General features: G+C 31.7%; 1 protein-coding gene across 5 annotated transcripts in view; it reads right to left on the bottom strand.

Moving 5' to 3' along the window:
- Positions 1–26058, bottom strand: part of LOC145293802 (uncharacterized) — a 287168-nt gene that overhangs the window by 44241 nt on the left and 216869 nt on the right. For all 5 annotated transcript variants that reach the window (XM_080140374.1, XM_080140376.1, XM_080140375.1 and 2 more), the window contains exon 7: positions 23897–23958. In XM_080140374.1, the coding sequence (XP_079996500.1) occupies positions 23897–23958 (62 nt within the window). The remainder of the gene's footprint in view (positions 1–23896; positions 23959–26058) is intronic.

Below are 26058 nucleotides of genomic sequence, written 5' to 3'. Positions count from 1 at the left end.
AAGGGGCATATTTATTTGAAATGAGTGGTCTTGGCTACAGCAATCTAGTAAATCACCTTCATGAACAGTTGTTCATAGTTGTTGCTGGTAATATGCTTAAGCTTTAGGCTTTCAGCGTATCTTTCAATGACACCCCTCTCCTATTTACTATAGGCATTCATATTTACAGCTTACCTAAGTCAATCATATTTTTGTATGAAAGAACCCGGACGTATTTATATTCATTACATCAAAATACACGTTTCATTTAAGTGAATGATATTACTGCTATTACTTGTTGATGCATAAAAATTTTTTCTTCTTTTTTTGTTTACTGTTAAAGATGAAAAACAACTCAAAAAAATGACTTCCTCATTGTAAAGTTGTCATTTTATCAGTTAGGATAGGAACTTATTGAGTGATGTGTTATATATTTAGAAATTTCATCACAGGTATTTTTATTCTAAATAAATCTGCTCCTTTCTATAAGAAACTCTCCATAAATCTATTGATATGTTCATCGATTTGTTATGCTTAAATTTGAAACAGCATTTTGTCAATGTAATCAGTGTGTAAAAAGTTGAAATAGACTTATTTTTGTCCATCCACTCTGCAAAGCTAAACATAAAAATAGCTATTAATTTATTTTTATTTCGGACTCTCATCTTTATTAGTTGTTGTTTTCATTTTTATTAGTTGTTGTTTTCACGACGTTTCGGCCAACTATTCCTCTGGCCTTCGTCAGGTGGTAACCGCGACAGATAGGAACTTTGAATCTCCTAACTGCATCCAATTAGGGAATAATATATATAAAAATAGCTATTTTCACTCAATCTGCTTAGTAAAGCTTCATACACAATAGTGAGTCCATTCATCCTGTAAAGCATAAGTTTGAACGTTTTGTCAGTCCCTTAAATCTGTAAAGCTTGTTTTAAATTGTATAGTGTCAATCTATCCAGTTTGTAATATTTTAGAATAACATAATTATCATCATGTGTGTATATTTTTTGAGATGAGGATTGATAATTATTTTTTGTATTATTTGGATTGTTTGGACTATTGTTCTCATCTTGGTTGCTTTTTCACAAAGTTTTGGCCGATGTAACCTCTGACCGTCTTCAGGTGCATTCACACTGGATGTTATTAGTGTATGATGAAAAATGTTTATTTTTTTTGTTTCCCCAACGAACATAGCGTCAAGTGTATTTCTTTTTTTTTTGTTTTTTTGTTTAAATAAATCCAGATCCATTCTGTTTTTTATTATTATGATATTTGTATATTTTTTGAGAGATCAAAAAAAAACGAAATGGAACCAGATTTATTAAAAAATGAAATAGACTTGGCGCTGTTTGCATTTTGAATTTCTAATGGCTATGTTCATTGGGGGGAAAAAAAATAAAAAAAAAATATTTTTCACCATTCACCAATAATATCCAGTGTGAATGCACCTGAAGATGGTCGGAGGTTACATCGGCCGAAATGTTGTGAAAAAAAAACAAAAAACAACCAACCTGAGAATAATAGTGTAAAGAATCCAAATAATACAATTATTAGTTTTATTGTAAAATACATAAATTGAATGTTCGTAACATAAAAATATCAGTCGAAAATGATATTTTAATTCATTTTTTTTGTATTCATGAGCAATATGCATTGCCTCTATGAGTTACACAAATAAATTAATCCAATTTCTAAAACAGAAATTGAAAATATTAATATAAAAAAGGAAAATGTCAAACATGGATAACATTCCAGGAATTTAATAAATAATAGTTAACTAATAAAATGTCCTTTGTCTTGCTGGGTTGGCAGACCAAGAGCAGGTTCAAGATTTTTTTTTTACAAACAGTGGTGATAGTGAGACACTCATAAAGCCAAGTGAATTCATGTGGCACATCATTAAGAGATCAAACTTGTTAAGGAAGCTATGTGTGGTGCGGCCTATTGCTCCACTCGTTTCCACAGCATGAATGCAAATCTATGGATAGCTTGCAGTTCATTACGGTTTAATATTTCTATAATGATGCTAATCATTATATTCAGTTTAAAATTTGCTTTACACACTGCCATATTGGATGGCTTTTACAAAATGACTTCCAAACAAACCTATCTCTGGCTAGGTCTATCTTTCTTTCTCTCAAATCCATCCTTCCAATGTTTTCTTTAGCCTACCTCTACCAATTGGCCCTGCTACTTCAACTGTTCTATAGCTAAGATTCCAAACACTCTCATCCCTTCTTTCAATGAGTCAAAACCAAACAATTTCTTCTCTTCTGCATCTCATTATATTGTTCACATTTAATCTTCCTCTGACGATATCATGATAATGGATAAAATGTTTCATGCAAACCTGTTGCATATGTGGCAAAATACTGAACCGAAAAGACGACATTTCTAATGTCAATATTTGTGTGTGTCAGAGAGAGAGAGAGAGAGAGAGAGAGAGAGAGAGAGAGAGAGAGAGAGAGAGAGAGTACAACATAAAAAATGTATCAAATCTTCACTTATATATATATATAAAAAAAAAACAGTGTGCATGTGTGTGTGTTTGTTCCCTATGGACTCCAAAAATGCTGGGTCAAATTTTATGAAATTTCATACAAATATGCTTTATGTGTCTGGAAGTGTTCTTAAGTAGGTTTTGTATTCAATGCCTCTGATAAGTACTGAAAATTGTTAATCAATAATCGAAAAATTCAATTAAAGAAGGAACAGTCAAATTTTAAACAAAGTTAACATCTTATAACAATAAAAGTATGGTGTGAAACATTTGTTGACCCTTATTCAATCCTGGCAACGTCAGGTCTCCCTGCTAGTAACTTCTAAATATATGAACATGCTATTCACATTGAATGAGTAAGTATATCTAAAATCAAGATATATGCAAAAAAAAAAAAAAAAAAAAAAAAAAACTGATTTGTCTGTTAACTACTTTTAATTTATTAAAATTACAAAATTTCAATTCGGAATGATTTGTGCAGAATATACTAGCAGGTCTTCATACTTATCTGATTTCCTTAAAGAACTTTGAATATGTTTTTACCTTTGATTTTAATATTTATAATATTAAATTTTCATACATTTTGCTGGAAATTTAATTTAATACTCATCATTAAATGTTAAATAGATGATGAAATTCTGAGCATATTCTCATGATTTTAAAACCTTTCATCAATTTATAATAGTGTTATTAATAGTGTTATAATAGTGTTGTTAATAGTGTTAAGTCTGCTATTCCTCCACTTTTTAATGGTCTCTAGATCATTTTAACTTTCTACAGTTAAGGCTGATCTCTTTGCTGACAATTCTTCTTTCAATAATTCTAGTGCTTTTTTTTCTGGATTTTCCTTTCAGTCTCTTGATTCTGTAAGATGGTTGTTAGAGTTCTTGCTGATCTTGATCTGTTTAAGGCTTCCGGTCCTGATTTGATTCCTGTTTTCAAACGTTGTGCACCTGAACTTTCCTTTTTTCTCTCAAAATTATTCAATCTCTGTCTAAGTCATGTTTACCTTCTTGTTGAAAGAAGTTCTCTGTTGTTCCAAAATCTTTAAAAATACTTGTGATCTGTCTGACCTAACTAAATATCATCCTGTTAGTCTTCTCTTTGTCATTAACAAAGTTTTTGAGGGGTTCGTCAAGGAAGAATTTGTTTATTTTCTAGAAAATCTGGCTTCTTTAGTGATGTTCAGTATGGCTTTTATGGTTTTTGTTCAACTGCTGATCTGTCAGTTTATGGATAATTCAGGAGAGGTTCAAATCACTGCGCTTGACATTTTGAATGCTTTCGACAGAATGTAGCATCCTCGTCTTTTATCTAAACTTTTAGATAATGGTATTGGTGGAAAAGTTTGTCACATTTTAAGGTTTTTTTTCTTTCTGATCAAAGTTTGCGAGTAACTCTGGATAGTGTACCTTCATTTTCTTTTTCCTATCAATGCCGGTGTTCTTAAGGTTTTATTCTAGTTTGAACACTGTTTCTTCTCTGTATAAATGACCTTCCAGAAAATATTTTTCAGAGAATCAACATTTATGCTGATGACACCACCCTCTATTCTGATATTGCTTATCACCCATCTTCCTCAGATCAGTTGAAATATGCAGTTGATCTGAGTTCAGTTATGGATTAGAGTAAGAAATGGCTTGTTTTGTTTAATCCTGTTAAGACACAGCTGTGGTCTTTCAATCATAGGCGTTTCTCTTTTCTTTCTGAGATTCTTATGGATGGCTCTGCTCTCAATGAGAAATCAACTCTAAAACTTCTTTCTCATCAAATCTTTCTTGGAATTCATATATTAAATCCATTGCTCTTTCTGCGTCACATAAAATCAATTCTTTCTATTGCTCTAAACATTTTCTCATACCTGGAGCTATTCTCTATCTTTAGAAATTCACTACCAAACCATGTATGGAATACTGTTGTCATATTTGGGTTGGTCAATCTCTATTCCATTTGAAATTTCTTGATAAATTGCAGAAACATGTATGCAATTTGATTGGTCCCACTCTTTCTTCTCTACTGCAACGTCTCTCTCACAAACGAGATGTTGCTAGTTTTTTTATAAATACTATTATGGCACGTGTTCTTTGATCTGTTCCCTAATTCCTTTGGTTCAGTTTGTTTGTCTAATAGTCCCCATCAATCCATTGTTTTAATACCTCATTGTAATACAGCTTCTTATTTCAGTAGATTCTTCCCATGGACTGTAAGGTTATGGAACTCTCTTCCTGCTCATTGTTTTCCTTCTACTTACAGCCTAGGTCTTTTCAAGATTACAGTCAATAAGCATATCCTGTCTTTATGATAATCATCTTTCGTTCTTGTTAGCTCCTTACTTCAAGTGGCTTCATGCCTTGTTTCAAGCGATTTCCATAAAAAAATCCAAACAGTTTAACTCAACTAAAGAAAAAACTTTTCAAAGCACGATAGTTATGTTATCTTGTACTTTCACGCAATTTTAATCATAAAAAATCACTTAAGATATTTTTGGGCTGCATTTAAGTATTACAGTTCTGATTTTTTTTAGATAAATAATGATTGTATTGATTTCCCATTATCAAACATGGCAAAACATTGTGCAAATAACACTCAAGATGAGAGCATTATTCCAATTAATCTAAATAATAAAAAAGATCATTCCTCATCTCAAAAATTCAAAACTGGAAGAAAAATGTTATTTTGAATACTGGGTGTCGCAGAAGTTCAGCGGTTACATCAATTGAAATGTGCAAATAACACGCAAGATGAGAGCATTAATCCGATTATTCCAAATAATAAATGCATTTAACTATTTTGGAGTTTTGTAAAGGTGATCAGAGAAGGTGCTTTAAACACGATTTAATGAGATTGAAACCAGACATAAAAGGATTCTTAATATTTGAAAAAATTCTCCTCATTGAAGTCTCCACCTCTTAAATGGGAGCCTAATGGCACAGTGTTGCTAAACTTATAACTTCAGTGATGTCATTATTTTCACAATTTTACCATAGCAATTGACAATCTTGATTGCATTAAATGTTTCTTGTTTCATTATTGTATGTTTCATGGAATGGCTACTTTAGCTATAAAATATATGGTTATAAATTTGCATGTATATGATCGCTCATAAATTAACTGATCATCATGTTTGGAACACAGCTGTTAGGCATAAGTGTTGGCTATATTTGCTTTCATTTAATTTTATGCAAAGGGATAAAAAGAGAGTGAGAACTCTTCTTAAAAATTCAGATACCGCCAATTATTGTGAATTTGAACAGTAGGTATAAGACATCAGTTAATAAATATTTCCCAAACTTCACTTTCTTTGGAGTATTTTAAAGGATTTTATAGGGCATAATACTGACACAACATTTCATTTGATCCATCATCATTTGATACCAATTAAGCAAGCTTCTCTAAATTTCAATTTCTTAAGATCTCTTAAGCTTAAACCTTAAATTTTAGACATTTTCTACAATCAAAATCGTGTAATGGATTTTGATCAAAATTGCAACACAGATTCCAGACATAAGGTTTAGTATCATTATATTTTGATTTTCTTTGTAAGGGAACTTCAAAGTGGCGAAGGGCTGCTTTATTTAGGAAATTTATTTTACTCATCTAGTTAATTATATGAGTTCATAAAAATATAATAGATATACAATAGATCAGCTAGACAAATTCTCTATAATCCATTAATGAGCATAATTATCATAGAAGAAAATCTGACGTTAATGCATCCCTAACAAAATCTAAAGTGAATATAACTTTATGTTCAAGTTTAAAAGATATGATAAATTATTAATAATGTTCGTCCATCAGAATGACAAAGACCATCTGATAATCCTAGAGATGATGGATGGAGGTTGTTTAAAGTGAAGCTGGTTTGACCAGGTGGGACACAGAAGCTGCCTGAAATGTTGACATTCTTCTTATATTCTCAAATGGTCATGCATCTGGTACTGGTCCAGCTCAACGTTGTTTAACTTTGGTGGTCTAATGAGGACCAATATGTCAACATGATTATGTCATATATTACAACAGATTTAAATATGTTTGCTTATCATCATTGCGAAACATTTTTTATAATAAAATATGCCACCATCTTTACTATTTTTATATACAACTATTTTATCTTAAGTATAAGGTCATCCTATAAGTTCTATTCAGACTTTAATTCTCTGAAATTCAAAAGTGAGATTGTCTAATGGAGCTAAATATTCATATATAATCCTTAATTTCATTTGGTAGAAAAAATCAGAGTGCTCCATTATTTAATAATAAGAGCATAATATTTATAATATTATATAATATTATGGAAGTTTAAATCAACATGGTGCTTTAGTATGAAGCTGGGAGAATGGACTCAGGCAAAAAAAATGACTGAGTTTGACATATAAATATAAACTGAGACATAAAATATGACTGAAGAAAGCCAGTGTGCAGTTTATAATTATAAATAAAACTACAGAAAAGAGTATTTTTCCGCTTGAAACCTAAGGTGCCATATTGATCTAAACTTTTGTAATATAAATATTTATATGTCATAGATTGACTGAAAGGAAATATCGAATCTAAAGAAGGCTAATTATTTGTTCTATAAAATTTGTTGTTTCCTGCTTTCCTATCATGAAGATGATTAGCATGTTCTTGCACTAACTCTATCTATACCGACACACATATATGTATTCATAAAAAAATTAGTCAAAACTTCACTGCTTAAAACTCTATGAGTTTAAAAACTTCTGTAATCAAAGTGACTCAAACTATTCACTTATCAGCTTATGGAAAAGAATCAGCAGGTGGTTTACAAAATTTTTTTCATTAAAGATGAACAACTGATTTAAATGTCCACTTAAAAAATTTGATGAAAAAACTGTTTGACATTACTTAAGCAGTTGAAGAATTTAGAAAATCGATTTACCATGAATTATTACATTTTTACAAAACAAAAGCTTCAAACATGTAAATATTTGACAGAAAAATTGTTGTAATTGTGTTTCAGAATTAATGTCATCATTTTTAAAGTAAAAGATTTCATTCTTTCAGTAATTAAAGTAAATATAAATTATATTTGACAAAAATTATGGGTTTTAAGAAATATTTTGTTCAACTGTGATCAACATTTAAATTCTCTAAAGTTTTACAATTGTGAAAATGAAAAACTCTTATATTATCTACTTTAGACAAACTTCGTATTACATCAATGATTCAGGCGAAGATAAATATGATCATTCAAAGGGAAATAAATGCAACTATTCAGTCAGGGATAAATACAGTTTCAACATTACTGTCAGGTCGATATTATTCTAATGAAAAACTGAATATGATTAGAGAATATGATTTTGAAGAATTATAAAGGATAAACATTTAAATATATAAAACATTATTTATATATACTGATTCACCAAAATTCAGCAATGCTGAACTTGATGTGTGACTATTTGTATAAATACCAGATACTATTAGTCTGAAAATGGAAGTGACTGTGTGGCAAGTGGCATTCATTCTACACAGGCTGAGCCAGCTTTCTCTGAAGTAGAAAGTTTCATAGGAATATCAAATTCATAAATAATTCACAGTTGCTTATATGAGTAGCTGATAGGACAATATCTTTAAAGAACCCCTTGGAAAAAGCATTAATGCATTTCTTCTGCTTATGAGTGAAATAGTAGAATAGACTCAATTCTCAAGCTTTGGTGAAGCAACTAGCATAGGAGAATGAAAACTCTTAAAGGATATGTCATTTTCCAGTTATTCTGCGATTGCTTCTGTTTCTCTAAAATAACAGTGCAGGTCCAGAAGAGGCGTGATTAGTTATTATGCTACTCTTGCTTCACCATAAACTCTTCATCATGCAGACACCCATTCAAAGGTTACCTATTATCTCAAGACAGGAGGTAAATTATAATATACAATATCTGAAGGAGATTGCAAAATATCTATAGAGTTTTAAGAGTAGGAAAGTATATATCATTGAATAAAGCTATTGCTTAAAAAATAAATACTTTGTCACGAGGATTCTATTCGGGCAAGATTTCAAAACATCATTACCATCATGATGCTGAGCAGTTAATGCAAATCAGATGAAAGTGTGCAACTTTCAAAGTCAAAGCTTATGCGGACAAAGATTACCCCTTTATTTGATGCTGTGCTTTCTGCATTTCTTTCTTGCCTGATGTCTATATGAGTGTGTGTTTGGATGTGTTTCTCATGAGGAAATGTACAGATGAAAGAGAAACCCTTTATTCATGCAAGTATGTAGTAGTCTTAGAAGATATAATAAGGTGAATTGAGTATGTGAATACAAGAATTTATACAATTGTCATGAAGGTCATCTTTTGTGGATCCTCACAATCAATAAAGTTGATTGCTTTACAATGGTGGATCAATAATGATTTTGTATTGATAAAGTTTGGCACTATTCATGCTTTTATAGTTCTTGTTTTATTAGTTTTGTTTAACAAATCAAAATCATACTTTTAAAAATTACTTTTAAGGATGATTTCTTAAGTATGAATTGTTTATACAAGATGAGGATACGACAATCAGTCCAAAAGAGTGTGGATCATTTTTAAGTTGGTGATAAATTTATGTTGGACCAAAGTATGATTCTATGCAGTTCTAAGATCATTCTAGGCTATACCTTCTCTCTTTGAGAATGGTATTGATAATTGTCTAATATGCCCCAGCAGGGGGATGCTGATGAGGTTGCTCAGACATCTTTTGTGGGTCAGAGTGTGCACATCTTTTGTATACTGGCTTCTCAATCACCACATTCTGACATATGTTGCATATTCCTGAGGTGGGAGGAAGGTAACTATTTATCCTTTTAAAGTTCTTCTTAATCTGAATAGTTAACAGCAAATTAACTTTTATATATATATTTTTAACAGTATAAAAGTTTAATGAGTACTGGGTAAACTGTGAGACAACACTATGATGCTCAGTAATGGTGAAACTTGAGTAAGGTTTTATTATTTAAGAAGGCTGCTCAACAAAACCTTATTTACATGAGATTTGAGAATGATCATGTTATAGTCAGCTGGGAAGCAGCCTTGCGGTATTGTGTTCCACAGATGGGCAGTTCTAGGAAAGAAACATAGCTCATGGAATTTTTGTTTACTTTGTTTTTGTTTTAAGCGCTGATAGTGATGACAGAACAGTCAAAATCATTTGACAGATTTTTTATTATCAATCATTCCCTCAGAATATGGCACACTGCTGTTGTTTGGCAATATTTAATTATTCCGACACTTACAGTTTTGTACAATGAAACTCCCACGATCATGCCATGTTTAAGTAACAGTTAATGTTGTCTGCACCAACAACAAACAAGTTATTTGCTTTAATAAAACTCTTAACTTTATGAATGAATGAGTTTGAAAGAAATAGTTCCCAGCTGGATCAGTGGGTATTATCAAAGTAAAGAGAAAAGAGAAGGATGAAAGAGGATTAAGGTAAGGATCAAATAAGGATTTGTTTCTTCAGCTTGTCACAAATATTGATAAAGTTTGTATCATCTCAACCAAAATTGAAATCAAAATCTCAAAATGAATTTTTGTTTTACATTTCATAGCTTGATCCCATGTAAGAAACGTTTATAACAGTGACAGTAATTGGTTCTAAGTTTCAACAATGGCAGTTAAAGATAGAAAGAAATGTCCAATGCATAGGCTGAATAATAAAGTGACAAGTGTAACACGGAATAAGTTTAATAATGGAAATTAACAACCAACTATTGCTAAAAAGGAGATTCATAATTTTCATAGAAAAATTATTATTTTGGTAAAAAAATAATTTAAGAAAAAAAACAACAAGACGCAACATTATTTATTGAATAAAGCAATTGATTTCTGGGTCAATAAAACATTTTTATAAAAAAATTCTGTTACAGAAAAATACATTTACAATGAATATAATCATGGTAAAATAAATGGAAGAAACAGAAATGACTTAAAGATAGGAAAAATGTTCAGCTAAGAATCAAACTCAAGATTGATTAATCAAAATAAGAGCAGGAATGGTAATTATTAATTATAAAAGAAGCAGAAAGTTGATAAAAAGTTATGCAACTTGGTTGACACGTTTCAAGAATTGTTAATGCCATAAACAAATTTAGTCGCCGATTAAATTACAAACTTTCTAATGAAGTGTTATTGGTATCAGTGCAGGTATCGTTATCGATTATGAGACAGTGATAGAGCATAAGCATATGAAGACTTGCCAAAAGCATGCAGCAGATTGAAAATAAAGATAAAAGTCAAATTAATCAAAAACAAGACAACAAAAAACAGTTTAAAAATATTTCTTCTAAATAAATATTTTACTAATAACGTTTAAAATTTTAAATATATTAACTTTTTATTGCAATTAAAAGAAATTCAACAGATTAAAATGCTTAACACCAGAATTTATATATATATATACACACGCACACACACAAAAACATATACATATCTAAACATATGCGTATACACATATATATGAATAGATATATAGATATAAACACACACACATATATATCTTCTAAATAATTATTACCTTGTCCAGTGCCACAAAAAAAAAAAATCATTGCAAACATTAATTAATGAGAAACGAATTACCTCTCTTCACAGTTGCTCTTATCAATTAAAAATCATTAAAACCATTTCCTCTACAAAAATTTTCAAATAAAAATATGGCTGACTGTTTACGGTTTCAAATTGGCTATTTTATTTTATAATTTACAAAAAGTCATGTTAAGAGGAAACAAAGTTTTTTTTATGATAGTTTCTTCTTAAAATTAAAAAAAATGTGCAAGTGAATTGATCCTTTATAATTCATATGATATATTATTATATGTTCCTTTATAATTTATATAAAAAAATTATAAAAACAAAACAAAAAAAATCTGTTGTGTCAAATTTCCATTGAAAAAAATCTAAATTTTTATAAATAATTTTTTTTAGCTATAAAAGGTTCAAAAGAATTTGCTTAAAAATTGTTTTAAATTTGTTGTTGTTTTATTTTATTATTTATTTATTTATTTTATTTATAATGCGTTTTAAAAATATTCAACTATTGTGGAATTTCCACGGGTTCTGCTAATATATATATATATATATATATATATATATATATATATATATATATATATAAGGTTGAGAAGAAAGTTCTTGTGGAATTTTTAATTTTGATTTTAAATGACGTATTTTCAAATAAGTTTTTGTTAAAATACCTTTACTTTATACATCATTTTAAAGAGCGTTTTTTGCTCTATTTAATGGTTTGAATTACAATCATTTTTAAACCTATTATGGCTTCTTTTCAGAATGTTAAATACAAGATAGAAAAAAGCAAATTCGCACAATTTTCTTATTTTAATTCAAGTTAGGCTGAAAAGTTGCTGAAACAGCTCACAATATCAACAAAGGATTTGGCTGAGAAACCACTACTGAATACAAAGCACAATGATGGTTTAAGAAATTTCATGGCAGCGACGAGAGATGACGAGCGCAATGGTCTGCCATCGGTTGTTGACAACGATCAATTAAAAGCCTCAGTCAAAGCCAATATACGCACAACTGTTCAAGAACTTGCTTTTGAATTAGACATAACATACACCACGATTTCCAACCACTTGAGAGACATTGGAAAGACAAAAATAACTTCATAAATGGGTGCCTCCCAAATTAAGCAACAATCAAAAGAAACGCCATTATAAAGTGTCATCTTCCCTTCGTTTACTAAACAAGAACGAACTGTTTTTCGACCAGGTTGTGACTTGCAGTGAAAAGTGGATTCTTTATGACAACTGGCAACACTCAGCTCAGTGATTAGATGCCGACAGAGCTCCACAACACATATCGAAGTCAGAGTTGCACCAAAAGAAGGTCATGCTGACTGTTTGGTGGTTTGCGACTGGTCTCATCTATTAGATTTTTAATGCAGATGAAACCATTACGACAGTGAAGTACATGGATGAAATGCATCAGAAACTTCGACAACAACACCCACCATTAGTCAACAGAAAAGACTCAATTCTCCTCCATGACAATAATTGACCACACATTGCTAAACTGCAGAAGTTGAATAAACTGGGCTACGAAACTCAGCATCATCCACAATACTCTCCACACCTCTTACCTACCAACTACCACTTTTTCAAGCACTTCGACAACTTTCTGCATGAGAAATACTTCAAAAACCTAAGCAATATCAAGAATACCTTCAACTATTTCATCGCCACCAGAATGCAAGATTTTTACATTATTGGCATGAATACAATTGCTTTATGTTGGCAAACGTGTGTTAAATTTGATGGTGCTTATTTCGATCAATAAATTTTTGTCTGAGCCAAGATATGTTCATCTGAATTTAAAAGTTAAAAACTGCAATAACTTTCTTGTTTCTTGATATATATATATATATATATATATATATATATATATACTAGACGACCCGTTGGGTCAGTAGATTATATTAGCTATGGAATCAATGTATGAGCGTGACACTTGTGACGTAAAGAAAATAGTTTTTTGTGACATAACAGAAACATTTCTATGAAAGTATATTAAAATGAAAAAAGAATATACATAGATTTCTATGAGTCGTTCTGTTTATAATTATTTATTTTTGAAAATAAAAACTTGCAGCCATTGAATTATAAGTGGTTTGCCATATTTATAAGTAAATGTGCACTGAACAGATACCGACACTTGATGCCGAGTGTGGACCCTGCACAGACATTGGTCTATTTAGCCATGAAAAACTTTTTCAGCCCCCCCCCCCAAATTTAAGCCCAAGAAAATGCCAAATTGATAAATGGTAGTCACATTTAATTCACATAGATAAGCAGCGACAACACCAGTTATCTGTCGAGACAAGGCGTACACAATTTTTATAAATTCTTGTAAAGTTAACTAAGAGTTTTTTAAAAAAGATCTTTTTTACTGGATGTCTTCTGACCCATGAATTTTCCACCAAAAAATCTTTGTGTCACGATACTTTATGAGAGGCATCTCCAGATGACAAACACTACATTGCATTGTAGATGCAAGTATTTTTCGTTTTTCGAGGAAGTTATCAGAAGAATCAAAGTCCTTTGTCCATTCAAATAGTTGCGTAAGCACTTTTTATTATAAATGTACAAAAAAATATTTCGTAGAGAAAATATAATAAAAATGAATTTAAAATTAAATTAGAATGAAATAAAATAAAAATAAATTTAAAATGAAATAAAATAAAATAAAAACAAGAACAAAATATGAATGAAATTTACTCAAAGAAAAAAAAAGTCAAAACAGAAAACACGCTCGATTATTTTGAGTTTAAAATCAATTTGGCATTTTTTTTTGGCATTTTATTATTATTTTTTATGGCCTGAAATAGACCAATGTTTGCACAGGGTCCATACTCGTCATCAAGTACCCAGATGCCATAATACTAGGTTAATTCAAATTTTGATATACCTTTTAATTTAATTGCAAAAAAAACAATTGGGACGCTGCAAACGTACACAGTAAAACTATGTTTTATTGTCGCGTTGATTATGTACACATGCACAACCGGAAGTCGTAAACCGGATGTTGGATTACAACACTCGTTAACAGGTCATTTGAGTTTTATATAAATACATACATATATATATATATCTCCATATACATATATATACACATGCATACAAGGTGATTTCAATAAGTTTCCAGAGTTATTTTGTACAGGCATTTAAAATTGTTGTAGACTCTTCAGTATGTTACTGCTATACATCTTATGAGATGACTGACCAATTTTTATGATTTCAGATTCAAATGAATAGCTACAGCAGCTACTAAAACCTGGTTGTCACAGCTGGTGAATTTCAAAAATGCAATCTGGACATGAGGATACTTTAGAAGAATAATATGCAATAAAATCCTGTTCTAAACTTGATAAAAATGCCATAGAAATGTATGGAATATTTCAGACTGCTTTTGAGCCATCTTGCATGAATTGAGCATCAGTTTTTGAGTGGCATAAGAGATTCAAGTAAGGCAAGGAGTATGTGAGGGATGATGAGAGGTGTAAGAGGAGTAAAGAAGTCAGAACACCGAAGTTGATTGGCCAAATAAAGAATTTCATGGATAAAGATCGTCATGTGTCTATAGAGATAATAAGTGCACTGTGTGGGATATCAGTGTGGGAACTGTATACACAATTATTCACAAGGAACTGAAGATGCAGAAGATTTGCACAAAGTTTGTCTCAAGGATTCTCAAAGCAGATCAAAAAGAAAAGTTGTTATCATGACAGCAGTGAGATGGTTGAGTTGATCAATTCATATTTCGCAGTTCTTGATGCTCTGGTGACCTACGATGAAAGCTGAATCTACTACTATGATTCAGTGGAAGCATGCTGGCTCTCCCAGACCACAGAAGGCCAAACAGAGCAATTCCACTCAGAAACTTATGATGATCCCTTCTTTTGAGAGTACGAGCATGATCTACATACAATAGATTCCCACTGGACAGACAGTCAACAAGAAATACAATGTTGAGGTTTCAAGGGAGATCAAGAAGAGATTCCGTCAGAAGAGGTCAGCACTCTTCAAATCAGGTCAGTGGCATTTCCACCAGGACAATGCACCAGTCAACAACTCCATCCTTGACCAAGATAGGTATCAAGACTATTCCTCACTCTCAATCTCTCTATAGTCCAGACCTTGCTCCTTGTGACTTTTGGCCCCAAAAAAACTTTATAAGACAATTAAGGAGAAAAATAAGACTGTGATTCAGGCCATTGACACGCTCACACAAGAATACTTCCATGGGGCCGTCTAGAAATTGTTGGAACAGTACAACAAATGCATTGCAACCAGAAGAAATTACTTCAAAGGGGGACTAGAGTTCCATGTGTGTACTATCAATAAAAGTGCCCATACAAAAAAGGCTGGAAATTTATTGATGGTACCTTGTATATACATACATATACATTTGTATATATACACATGCATATATATCTATATATCTATAAAAATAAAATTGTATATTGTCTGTATGTGTGTGTACATTTCCCTACCAAATTACTCTGTCAATTTTCAGTCTACAGACTTGAGATTTAACATAAGGATTATTGAGATTTGGGAAAATCTTTTTAATCGGTCTTCGGCCAGAAATTTGGTTGTCAAGGGGTCAAATTCAACGATTTGACCTTTGAAAACTCTACCAAACTCCTCCCCAATTTTAGATTGAGATTACTTGGTCATGAATCAAACTTTTTAACTTGATTTGAGCCCAAAACAATAAATGTTAGAGGTCAAAATTGGAGTCAAAGTTAAACAAATTTGACCTTTCAGCCAATTTTTCATCTAAACATTTGAAATTTTACATAAAGTGTATTCAGACATGGGGCAAGCTTTTTAATCAATTTTTGGCCGAAAACTTGGCTACCAAGGGGTCAAAGTTAAAAAGATTTGACCTTTGCGGTCTCTAGCAAACTATTCAGCAAATTTTGGGTCTAAACATTTGAAATTTTACAAAGGTATTCAGACTTGCAGCAAGCTTTTTAATCAGTTTTTGGGCGAAAATTTGGCTGTCAAGAAGTAAAAGTTGAAAGAGTTAACCTTTGCAAACTCCTCCACCAATTTTGGGTCTAAACACTTTAAATTTTAGATGTAGGTTATCTAGACAGGGGTCAAACTTTTTAATATATATATATATATATATATATATATATATATATATATATATATATATATATACATCTGCACATAAAGTTATGAACAGTACATAGAGCCTGAGCAAAGCTAGGCTGAACTGCTAGTATATACATATTTATGTGAATGTGTATATATATGTGTGTGTATAGAGACATACATATATATATATATATATATATATATATATATATATATATACATATATGCATCTATATCATTCAGGTAATGTTTGAATATATGGTTAACTTTAAGTGGCAATTTTAGTCATTTAGAACTGTTTTAAAGCTTGACTGCTCACCCATTTTCCAACCAAATTTTAAACAATTATTACGGTTTATAGATCACCTTCTCAGCTATATTGTGAAAAGAAAATTCAATTTTCATTCAGTAAAATAGTTATGATGAATTTTCTGGTGTTCAAAATCGTAAAAATATGTAAGGAGATGAGTGACGCTTTTTATGACTGGTTTCCATAACAACCACGTCGCTTCTAATTCACTGCTGTCACAAAAAGAGAAGTAACAAGAGAAAAAGAGAGAATGAAAGCATGAAAGGGAGATAATTGGGGGAGATTTTATTGAAAGCAGACGAGTGCCATACATTGTTATTACATATGTTTTATGGGGGCAAAAAAAATAAGACTGAAATTAAACAAAGAACAAGTGAATTTATTGGGAGCGTGGAAAAATCATGAATTACAATACAAAAATGCGAGGATGAAAAGTAATATGGACTATTTGTTAAAACTGGAAAAGAAAGGGACAAGATATTCGAGTAAAAATAAAGGATAAGATATTCTAGTAAATAATATAAATAAATTTATAACTTAAAATATTGCAGCATTAAGAATTTTTTTAAATTCAATTTATAACATATAATCAATTCTTAATGCTGCAATATTTTAAGTTATTTATTATATTTTTTACGAGAATATTTTGTCATTTTCTTTTCCCGTTTTAGCAACTAGTCTTTTACTTTTCCATGTTTAAGCTTAACCATATTACTTTTCATGCTCATCTTTCTATTGTAATATATATGTGAATAGCCATACAGCATACATACAGCACCACAAATTTAAGTTTCAAAAACCGCAAATTTAAGCTAAATTGATTGTAACTGTTTAAACAACCTATACCTCATTTGATTCGCCTTTTATTCTTCTATAATTTTATGTGTTCATATTTTTTTTAATTGAAGTATCCTAGCGTTCACGTCAATTTAAAAAAAAAATCACACATTCACATATATATATATATATGTGGATACACACACACACACACACACACACACACGTATGTATGGATGTATATTAACATATCTCACTCTCTCTCTCTTTATACATATATGTGTGTGTGTGTGTGTGTGTGCATAGTTAAACATATACATATATAAGTACGTACATAACAAAGATGGGTGATTGTTCAGACCTAAGGGAAGATTATTTTCTTAAGCCTCTAGGGAGAGACGCTAATTACTGAATTTAATTATCGTGAAAAATCATAAACAGAAAAAATTAACAGAACTTTTAAATAATAAAATATCTGTAATTTCCTTTGGGCTGCAACTGATCATAATACCTATTGTTTGAGGGTCGGGCTTGACTACAGTTAGCTACATGTGTGAGCTGTCGTACGGAGAATCGCATATCCATAGATAACCTACATATAAGCCAACGGTCAAATGATTTATCGAGTCAAAGAACAATTAATGTACAATCGTTTCTGAGTTGATAGTAGGATTTTTTTAATTATAATAAATTTTTATCAGCAGCACTGGATAAGACATCAAAAAAAGAGACCTTAAATATATGATCAACAAGTGAGGATATCAATATGTATACATAATATCAATATGTATACATAATATCAATATGTATACATAATATCAATATGTATACATAAATTCTGATGTTAAGTGTACAAATGAAAAACAGGATCAAGAAGAATTTTTGGATGCCTTATTTAACCATTATAAAAATTTATGTATGAATTTTAAAAACAAAATAAGCTTAGAAAAATTACTGTCTTGTTGTTTTTAACTTTGTTTAGGATAAAATAAGAGTTTTCAATTTTATTTTAAAATTATTTCAATTATTTTCCAAATAAAATAAAACCTTGGTGTTTGATTTCAGTAATGCATAAGTGAAATATGACTAAGACAAAAACTATTTGATATACTTACATATCAAACAAAACTATTTGTGTGCAACAAAAAATTATGGAAAATCATCAAGTTGAATTTTAATAAAAATAAAAGTCAGGTTTTTTTTATATCTGCTTGATTGTTAGTTAGATTAAACTCATTTTATGTTTCATACTGACTTATCTTTCCCTTTTTTCCGTTTAATGTAACTCTTCTTTATTAAAGACTAGCATAGATACCCAGTGTTGCCTGGGTGGACATGGAATTCGATTTGGACAGAGCTGCTATACTAAGGATATTGAGCAACCCCCCCAGAAAAAAACAGTAGAAGTAGGTGACAACCTGGGACCCTACCCCCAAAAATGAATCAAAACAACAGCAAGTGCCAGTGCGACCGCAAAAAAAAAAAAAAATAGCTGCAGTAGGCAGGCTCGAACCTGAAATGCAAAAGAGGGAAAGAAGGGAAGAACGTTACTTGGCAAACGCTTATGAACATCGGATCATGACGACTAATGACATAATGACCCTTCAAAATAATATTTATAAGCATAGTTTCAGTTTGACACGCGTACGTGACTTGCAGAAATGGCATTGCAAAAAGGAACTCTCCTTGTAAGAAATGGTCTAGTTGACCATTACGGAATTAATCTTTTTTCTAATTTTCACATATTATGCGTCCAAGACATCACTATCAGATGTTGCCGGTTTCCATCTGGTTTGATGCGGCTGACAAAAGTTTTTTACAGACATACGAACACACAGACAATCACACAAACCGATGTTTGAGATTTATATAAGTAGTAGTGTGTGGGGGGGGGTCAAAACAACAGTAGGCAGAGGTGCTAAAAAAAGTGGTAATAGGCAGGCTCGATTCTGTAACATGAATGAGAAAAAAAAGGTTAAAAAACGTGACATCTTAGCCGATGTCTCCATCGCCTGACCAGTAGTTCAGAACATTGAAATTAAGCATAGTCAATTGAAAAAAAAAACAATGACTTGCTAAAATGTTGCCGAAAAAAGCGACTCCTCCTTGTACAAAATGCTCAGTTGAGGGTGAATGAATGAATGTTTTTGGCCAATTTTTTTTATATTTATCATCTGAAGGACGGAGCTTTTTTTTTTCTTTTTTTTTTTACATAGGCATCACCACATTATCAAGGCCAAGAGGCCACTCAAGGATAAGGGTTAAAGAGTGTACAGTAGAAATTGGACAATATAGTAATCATTAGTAATGAAAATTTGGTAAATTTGATAACTTATATGGAACGGCTCATCAAGAACTTATTTACGTTAGACTTGAAGACAACCATATTGTAGTCAGCCGGAAAGCAGGAAACGGAAGACAATTCCACAGGCATGCAGTTTTAAGAAAGAAGCTTTGTTCATGGAATCTACGTTTAGGTTTAGGCACAGATAAAGAGTGGGGGGAATTATTGATAGTGTTTACAGCTAGACGAGTGTTTCTTGTGAAAGTTTGGCGAGGGGGGACCATAGATTGAAGCTCAGTCGAACACTTTCCATGAAAATAACGATACATCAGAGACAAACTCGCAACATTTCTTCTGTGAGATAGAGGTTGCAAGGAAGAGAAAAGGACATCTCCTATGAGGCTACGAAGTCTATTTTGAACTCTATCAAGGCAGGCCAAGTCCTTTCTAGCAGCTCCTGCCCAGATGTGGCAACAGTATTCCATCCTTGGACGTACCTGGCTCTTATATAGATAGAGAATAGCATCAGCAGTGAGATATCTACCGGATCGATAGAAAGATCTCACCATTTTTCCAGCGGCCTTGGCAACAGATTTGATGTACGTGTTCCATTTAAGATCAGGAGTAATGGTCAAGCCAAGAAGCTTGTCAAAACTAGAGGCCTCCTGAAGACGAGAGCCATTCATTTCAATTGATGCCAGATGTGGATCAGAATGTTGATGATGTGAAGAGAGAAGCTTGGTTTTAGATGCATTAAAAGTAACCAGCCACTCCTTACCCCATTGTACTACATGCTCAAGATCAGAGGAGAGAGAATTGGAGAGAACTTGGTCGTTTACTGTCTTAGATGTGCTACCATAAATGGTAGTGTCGTCAGCATAAATGTCTACAAATGATGTAAGGATGTGATTTGGAAGATCATTAATGTAGATCAGGAAAAGAGTTGGGCCCAGGATGGACCCCTGAGGGACACCGGCATTAATACCGTGAGCTTCTGATTTTTGCCCCTCAACTACTACTCTTATGAACCTATCAGAAAGAAATGATTTAATAATGTAGAAGACATTTCCAGCTATACCATAGCTAGAGATCTTATGAAGTAAACCTTTATGCCATACCCTATTAAAGGCCTTAGATATGTCAAGAGCAATTGCCCTAGAAAGGTTGCCTCCATGACGCACAGGAGACTTATTGGCCTGTACTGAGAGGGGGATGAGCGATCACCTGAATTGTTAAATATAGGGCATACTGATGAAATTTTCCAGGGAGATGGGAAACTATTCTCCTTAAGACAACGTTTAAACAGTTTTGTAAGTATGGGCGCTAGTTCAGGTTGAAGTTTTTTGAGTATTATAATTGGAATACCGTCAGGGCCAGTTGCTTTACTGAAATCAAGGTTTTTGATTAGCTTGGCAACATCACGTACAGATATACGTATATCACATATCGTGTTTTCTGATACAGGAGGAAATATTGGGGGTTGGCGGCCTTGATCGCAAAGGGTAGAATTAGCTGAAAAGTTCTTGACAAAGAGTTTGGCTTTGTCTGATGCTGACGAGATTACCTCAGGTCCATTGATAATAGTTGGGATGGAGCACACGCTTCTGTTCAGGATTCTGTTTGCTATTTGCCAAAACTGGTGGGAACCAAGCCGCTGTTCAGCTACTTTGGACTTAACAGATTGAGCATACAACTCTCTTGCATTCTTTATTACTTTCTTACAATGGTTGCTGGCAGTCCTGAAAGCGGCTTTAGTTTTCATACATCTATTACGTTGGAAACAGTGGAAAAAGTGATTTCTGTGCGCAATGGCAGCAGCACATTCTGGAGAGAACCATGGCTGGCTGTTAGGTTTTTGCTGAAACTTTTTCGAGGGTATGAAACGGTCAATACCTACAATTAAGTATTCCGTCAGGTCTAATACTATAGAGGACACATCCTTTTTAAACATGGAATGCAGAGGTAGATCAGATATAAATGTACGGAAGCTATCCCAATCAGCCTTAGTGTATCGATATACTGTACAATGGAGAGGTACGTCTGGGGACTTATTACATTTCATTTTTATCTTAATTGATACAACAGAGTGGTCGGAAGATCCAAGAGGCGACAGAACAGAAACTGAACATAGTTCAGGGCAAGTTGTGAGAAAAAGGTCTAGTAGGCTCGCATACTGGCTGTCGTTGTCGGACACACGGGTGGGTTCCTGAACAATCTGAGTGAGGTCATAGGCAATGGAGAAATCATGACAGAACCTCCCCTCATCATCGGTCTTGTTAGAGTGGGTCAACCATTCGACGTTGTGAACATTGAAGTCACCACATACGTGAATGTTAGCTGAAGGATAAGCAGATAGGACTTGGTCAATTTTCTCAGATATGCTTTGAAAGATAGCTTTAAAACGATACTGATTTTGTCAGGATCCATTGCCTCTGTCGAAAATCTTTGCAAAACATACAAACATACACGCACATGCACACATTTTGCCTTTTATATATTAGACTAGCGGGGGTACCAAGTGTTGCCCGGGTGTTTGTCGGTGTGTGTGTGTCTAAGAAAAAAAAAAAAAGTGTTAGTAGGCAGGTAGGTTTAAACCCAAAGACTTGAGGTGAAGGCAGAAAAGAAAGTGAAAGAAAAAATGATATCTTACCGCGACACTAAGAGGGCAGAGGAAGTGAGAATGGTTGAACTTAAATGATTACAAAGTTACAGGATGTCAAACATCACGCACTTAACTTTGGCTGCAAGCCAGTTAAGCTTGAAGCTTTCTGCGTATTTGTTTGTTTTCCGACGATGTTGGGAAAAACAAGCTCCCCACAGGAAGGGGAGTGTCCAAATGAATAGCAATTGTCTGATATGACGGGTTTTCCCCCGCATTGATCAAAGCTCATTGCTTTCTGGACATCTCAGCACGAAAGGCTGAGAACACGACTTTGCTTTTGATCGTTAGTTCCGTTTTTATATGAAAAACACGAACAAACATGTGAGAAGACAGAATAGTGGGAATTTTATAAAATAAAAGTCACTCAAATAAAAGATAGACATAACGTTCATTCGCAAATCGTAGATATCATAATCTAGGGAGTATATAAAAAGTTCTATAAAAATGGTATATATAGATTATAGAAGAAGATATAAAAAGAGTTTGATCCAACCTAGAATCAGATACAGAAAAAAAAAATGATTTTTATTTTTATTAAAATTCTACTTAACAATTTTCTGTAATTTTAAGTGTAGACATCTACCTTTGACTGATACATAAATATATTTAATAATTTTCCTGTTATTTTATTTTGAACTGCCATATTTCACTTGTATGTTAAAATTTAAAAATCTGTTTGCTTGTCTATTGTCCTAAAATTCAACTAATAATTACTGCTTTTATTTTACAAATGTTTTTTTGTAAAATTAAGAAAAATCTCATAATAAAAAAATGTACAAAGTTGTATTAAATTTTACTTGTCCATTCTACCTATTATGCAAACATTACATCAGTAACATTTTAGTGACAAAATTTAGATTAAATTGAAAGGGTTTTAATTATTTTTGTCATTAAAAAGAAGAGATATTAATGACCTTGATTACTGTCTAGAACCTCCCTTATATTAAAAAACAAAAATTAAGAAAAATATGAATAATGTACATATCTGTGACAAAACAGAAATATCATATTCCCAAAATCATGCAAATTAATCAAGCAGTTTTATTTTTATAAAGAAAATCATCATTTAGTGATTAATTCATAGGCATTACAACATAAATCTAGTAAGTATTAATTATTGTTGAGTTATTTCCCTTTTTTCTTCATATTTTTTTCAAAATGGCTGATGAGAGTCACTTCTTGAATACTCATAAAGCTTGATTTTCTTATATAAAAATAAAATTACTTGATCAATTTACATGATTTTTGGATTATAATATTTTCATTTGGTCATGGATGCATACATCATAAAGATTTTTCTTTATTTTTGTTTTTAATCCAGGGCAATTGTGGATAAGAACAGAGACTTATTTATATAAAAATTATTTTCCATTTTTAAAATATCTTTGTTCAAACAGAGATTAGTCGCATTATTCATTTTTTTAAATTTAAAATTGACTACAATTTTTAATCTTGAACTCAATAATTTATTTACTTTTATAATTTAAAAATTATATTTGTAATTATCTTTATATTCATAAAAGATTATCTCAATATTTAGATAATAATTACATATTACAAAACTTTTAAGAAATATTTTTAAAACTTGGCCATCTTGATTTGATTTGATTGATATTTTGAAATTTGTATCAAATTTAATCCATACAAATTTTCAGCACATCTGATTTACCTGTCAATAATGCAGGTGATAATGAGTTGTTTTCAACTTTGTAGATATCGATACTTGTTTGGAAAGACAAGATGACACTTACCTTGACGGTGAGTTGTATTTAGAGTTGTTAATGTTTGTAGTGATCCAGACATCGGAGAGGAACTGAAAAAAATCATTTAACACTAAATTTTACAAACGATCAATTATTTGTTGTGGTTTAATTTATAAAATGTCTGTGTAAAATGTTTGCTTGTTAAATAATACAATTTACTACATATTTTCATTAATTGTAATCATTTTTTAGTTATAAAGACATTCAGATTTTTTTTATTTGTTTTTATTTTTTATTGAAGTTCAGTTTAGCTATTCTTGAGAAACAGGAAACTTCTGTGAAAAGAAAAGTTTAAGTTATTTATATTTCTTTTGATCTTTTGAAATAGATATGACTGCCACTGTCTGAACCGTTTCTGTTAAAGGTGAAACTTGTCTCACTGAATAACTAACTACATCTATCCAGTGTTGCCTGGGAATTTTTTTTTTACTTTAATTTTTGTCTTCCCTCACCCCTTTAACTATGCCATATGTTTGTTTTAATCATTGTTAGTAGTGAGTCTGCAATCTGATAATGTAAGGAATGACCAAAAGTCTTATCTTGGTCTTAATTTTCTATATTGTATGAAATATTTCCTAAGTTATGTCATGGAAATATTGATTATTCAAAAACTGATTTCTTTTGCATTGTGGTTACTTTTATCAAAAAACTTCAGATCCATAAATCAAATCTGGCAAATATTGGAGGTTGAAATTCTGCAAATCTGTGTGGGATTTCATTAGCTACAATATGAGCTGAATATCATCTCTACAATAAATTGAATTGAAGTTATCACCAAAAATGTGACTTTCAACTTTTTCTGTAATCTTGACCTTGTCCTTTGCTCTAGATATCACCAAATCAGTTCTAAATTAGACCAGAACCAATATTTTGTCCAAGTTTAGTGACGAATTATCAAGGTATGCAGATGCTAGGCTGTACATAAACATACTAAGAAACAAACTCAACTAAAAATATAATTTCCTTGGTGGAGGTAAAGAAGTACAGTTAGTGATATACTGTGCATTTACCAACTTCAGATGTAATGCAAAAAGATGATGCTAATTAGATTTCTTTCAGATTTCCTTAAGAATGTAATGGGGTGTGATGAGTGTAGTTTTGGCCAAGAGAGTTTTACAACTTCTAACTTCTTTTTTAACATCACTAAGCATTTTATGATTACCAACTAGCAAAACATTATGTCAACCAAGGGAAGAGTTTATCAGGTATGTGTAATGCTGTATGAAAGTGAAACCTAGTCAATGAGTGTTGAAGACGTGTCGCATAGAGAGAAGTGACATGAGAATGATACATTGAAAGTATAACAAGTCTTAATGACAAGTTTATATCTGATGAGCTCAGTGGAAGATGTGTGCAAAGGCTTCAATGGCATGGCTATATTGAAAGAATGGACCATAATTTCATGGTTAACAGATGTAGAACAGTTGAAGTAGCAGGGTCAGTTCACAAGGAAAATATAGGCGGAAGTGATAAGGATGAATGTTAGAGAAAGTTGGATAATAAAGTTCTAACCAGAGAGAAGTTAGTTTGGAAGTCAATTTTCTAAAAACCATTTAGCACAAGCCAGAATGTAAAATAGACATTTAACCAAATATAATGATATGGAATTTTTCCCATTATTGGATTTTATTGGCGCACTGCATCAGGTAGGTAGATAAAAGAAAAAAGAAGAAGAAATGGATGAGTGGACTAAATATAAAAATTGTGAAATTGAATTAAAAAAAATGTTGCTCTTGACACGGAACAATGTAAGTCAAAAATGATTGATGTATCTTTTCTTTATGAAGCTATACTGGTCAATGAAATGGGGGAAATATCACTTTACTTGATATGTAAGATTTTATCTATAACAAGGGTTGTGTAACCAGAGACAATGCAAATTTATTGATTTAAAATTTCAGAAGTTGCGGTTACCAATTGTCTAGTCCTATCTTCAACATATTTTTTTACACTTATTTTTATATATGAACGTAGAAAAATACCTTTGAAATTGAATGAGCATATATATATTTCTTTTTTACTCCAAATAAATGTTTGCAATTTTTGGAGTGCATCTTTTGGTATCATAAATTCAAAGAAAGATAACAAATTTTAGCTATTTATTCTATTTTTTTCATTACTTTTTTTATATATGTGTAAACTATTGCTTA

The sequence above is a fragment of the Euprymna scolopes genome, chromosome 15 (genome assembly GCF_053919585.1).
Source record: "Euprymna scolopes isolate OS-2025 chromosome 15, ASM5391958v1, whole genome shotgun sequence".
NCBI classification, from domain to species: Eukaryota; Metazoa; Mollusca; class Cephalopoda; order Sepiida; family Sepiolidae; genus Euprymna; species Euprymna scolopes.
The sequence above is the reverse complement of the archived record's forward strand: the minus strand, read 5'-3'. Positions and strand labels throughout refer to the sequence as shown.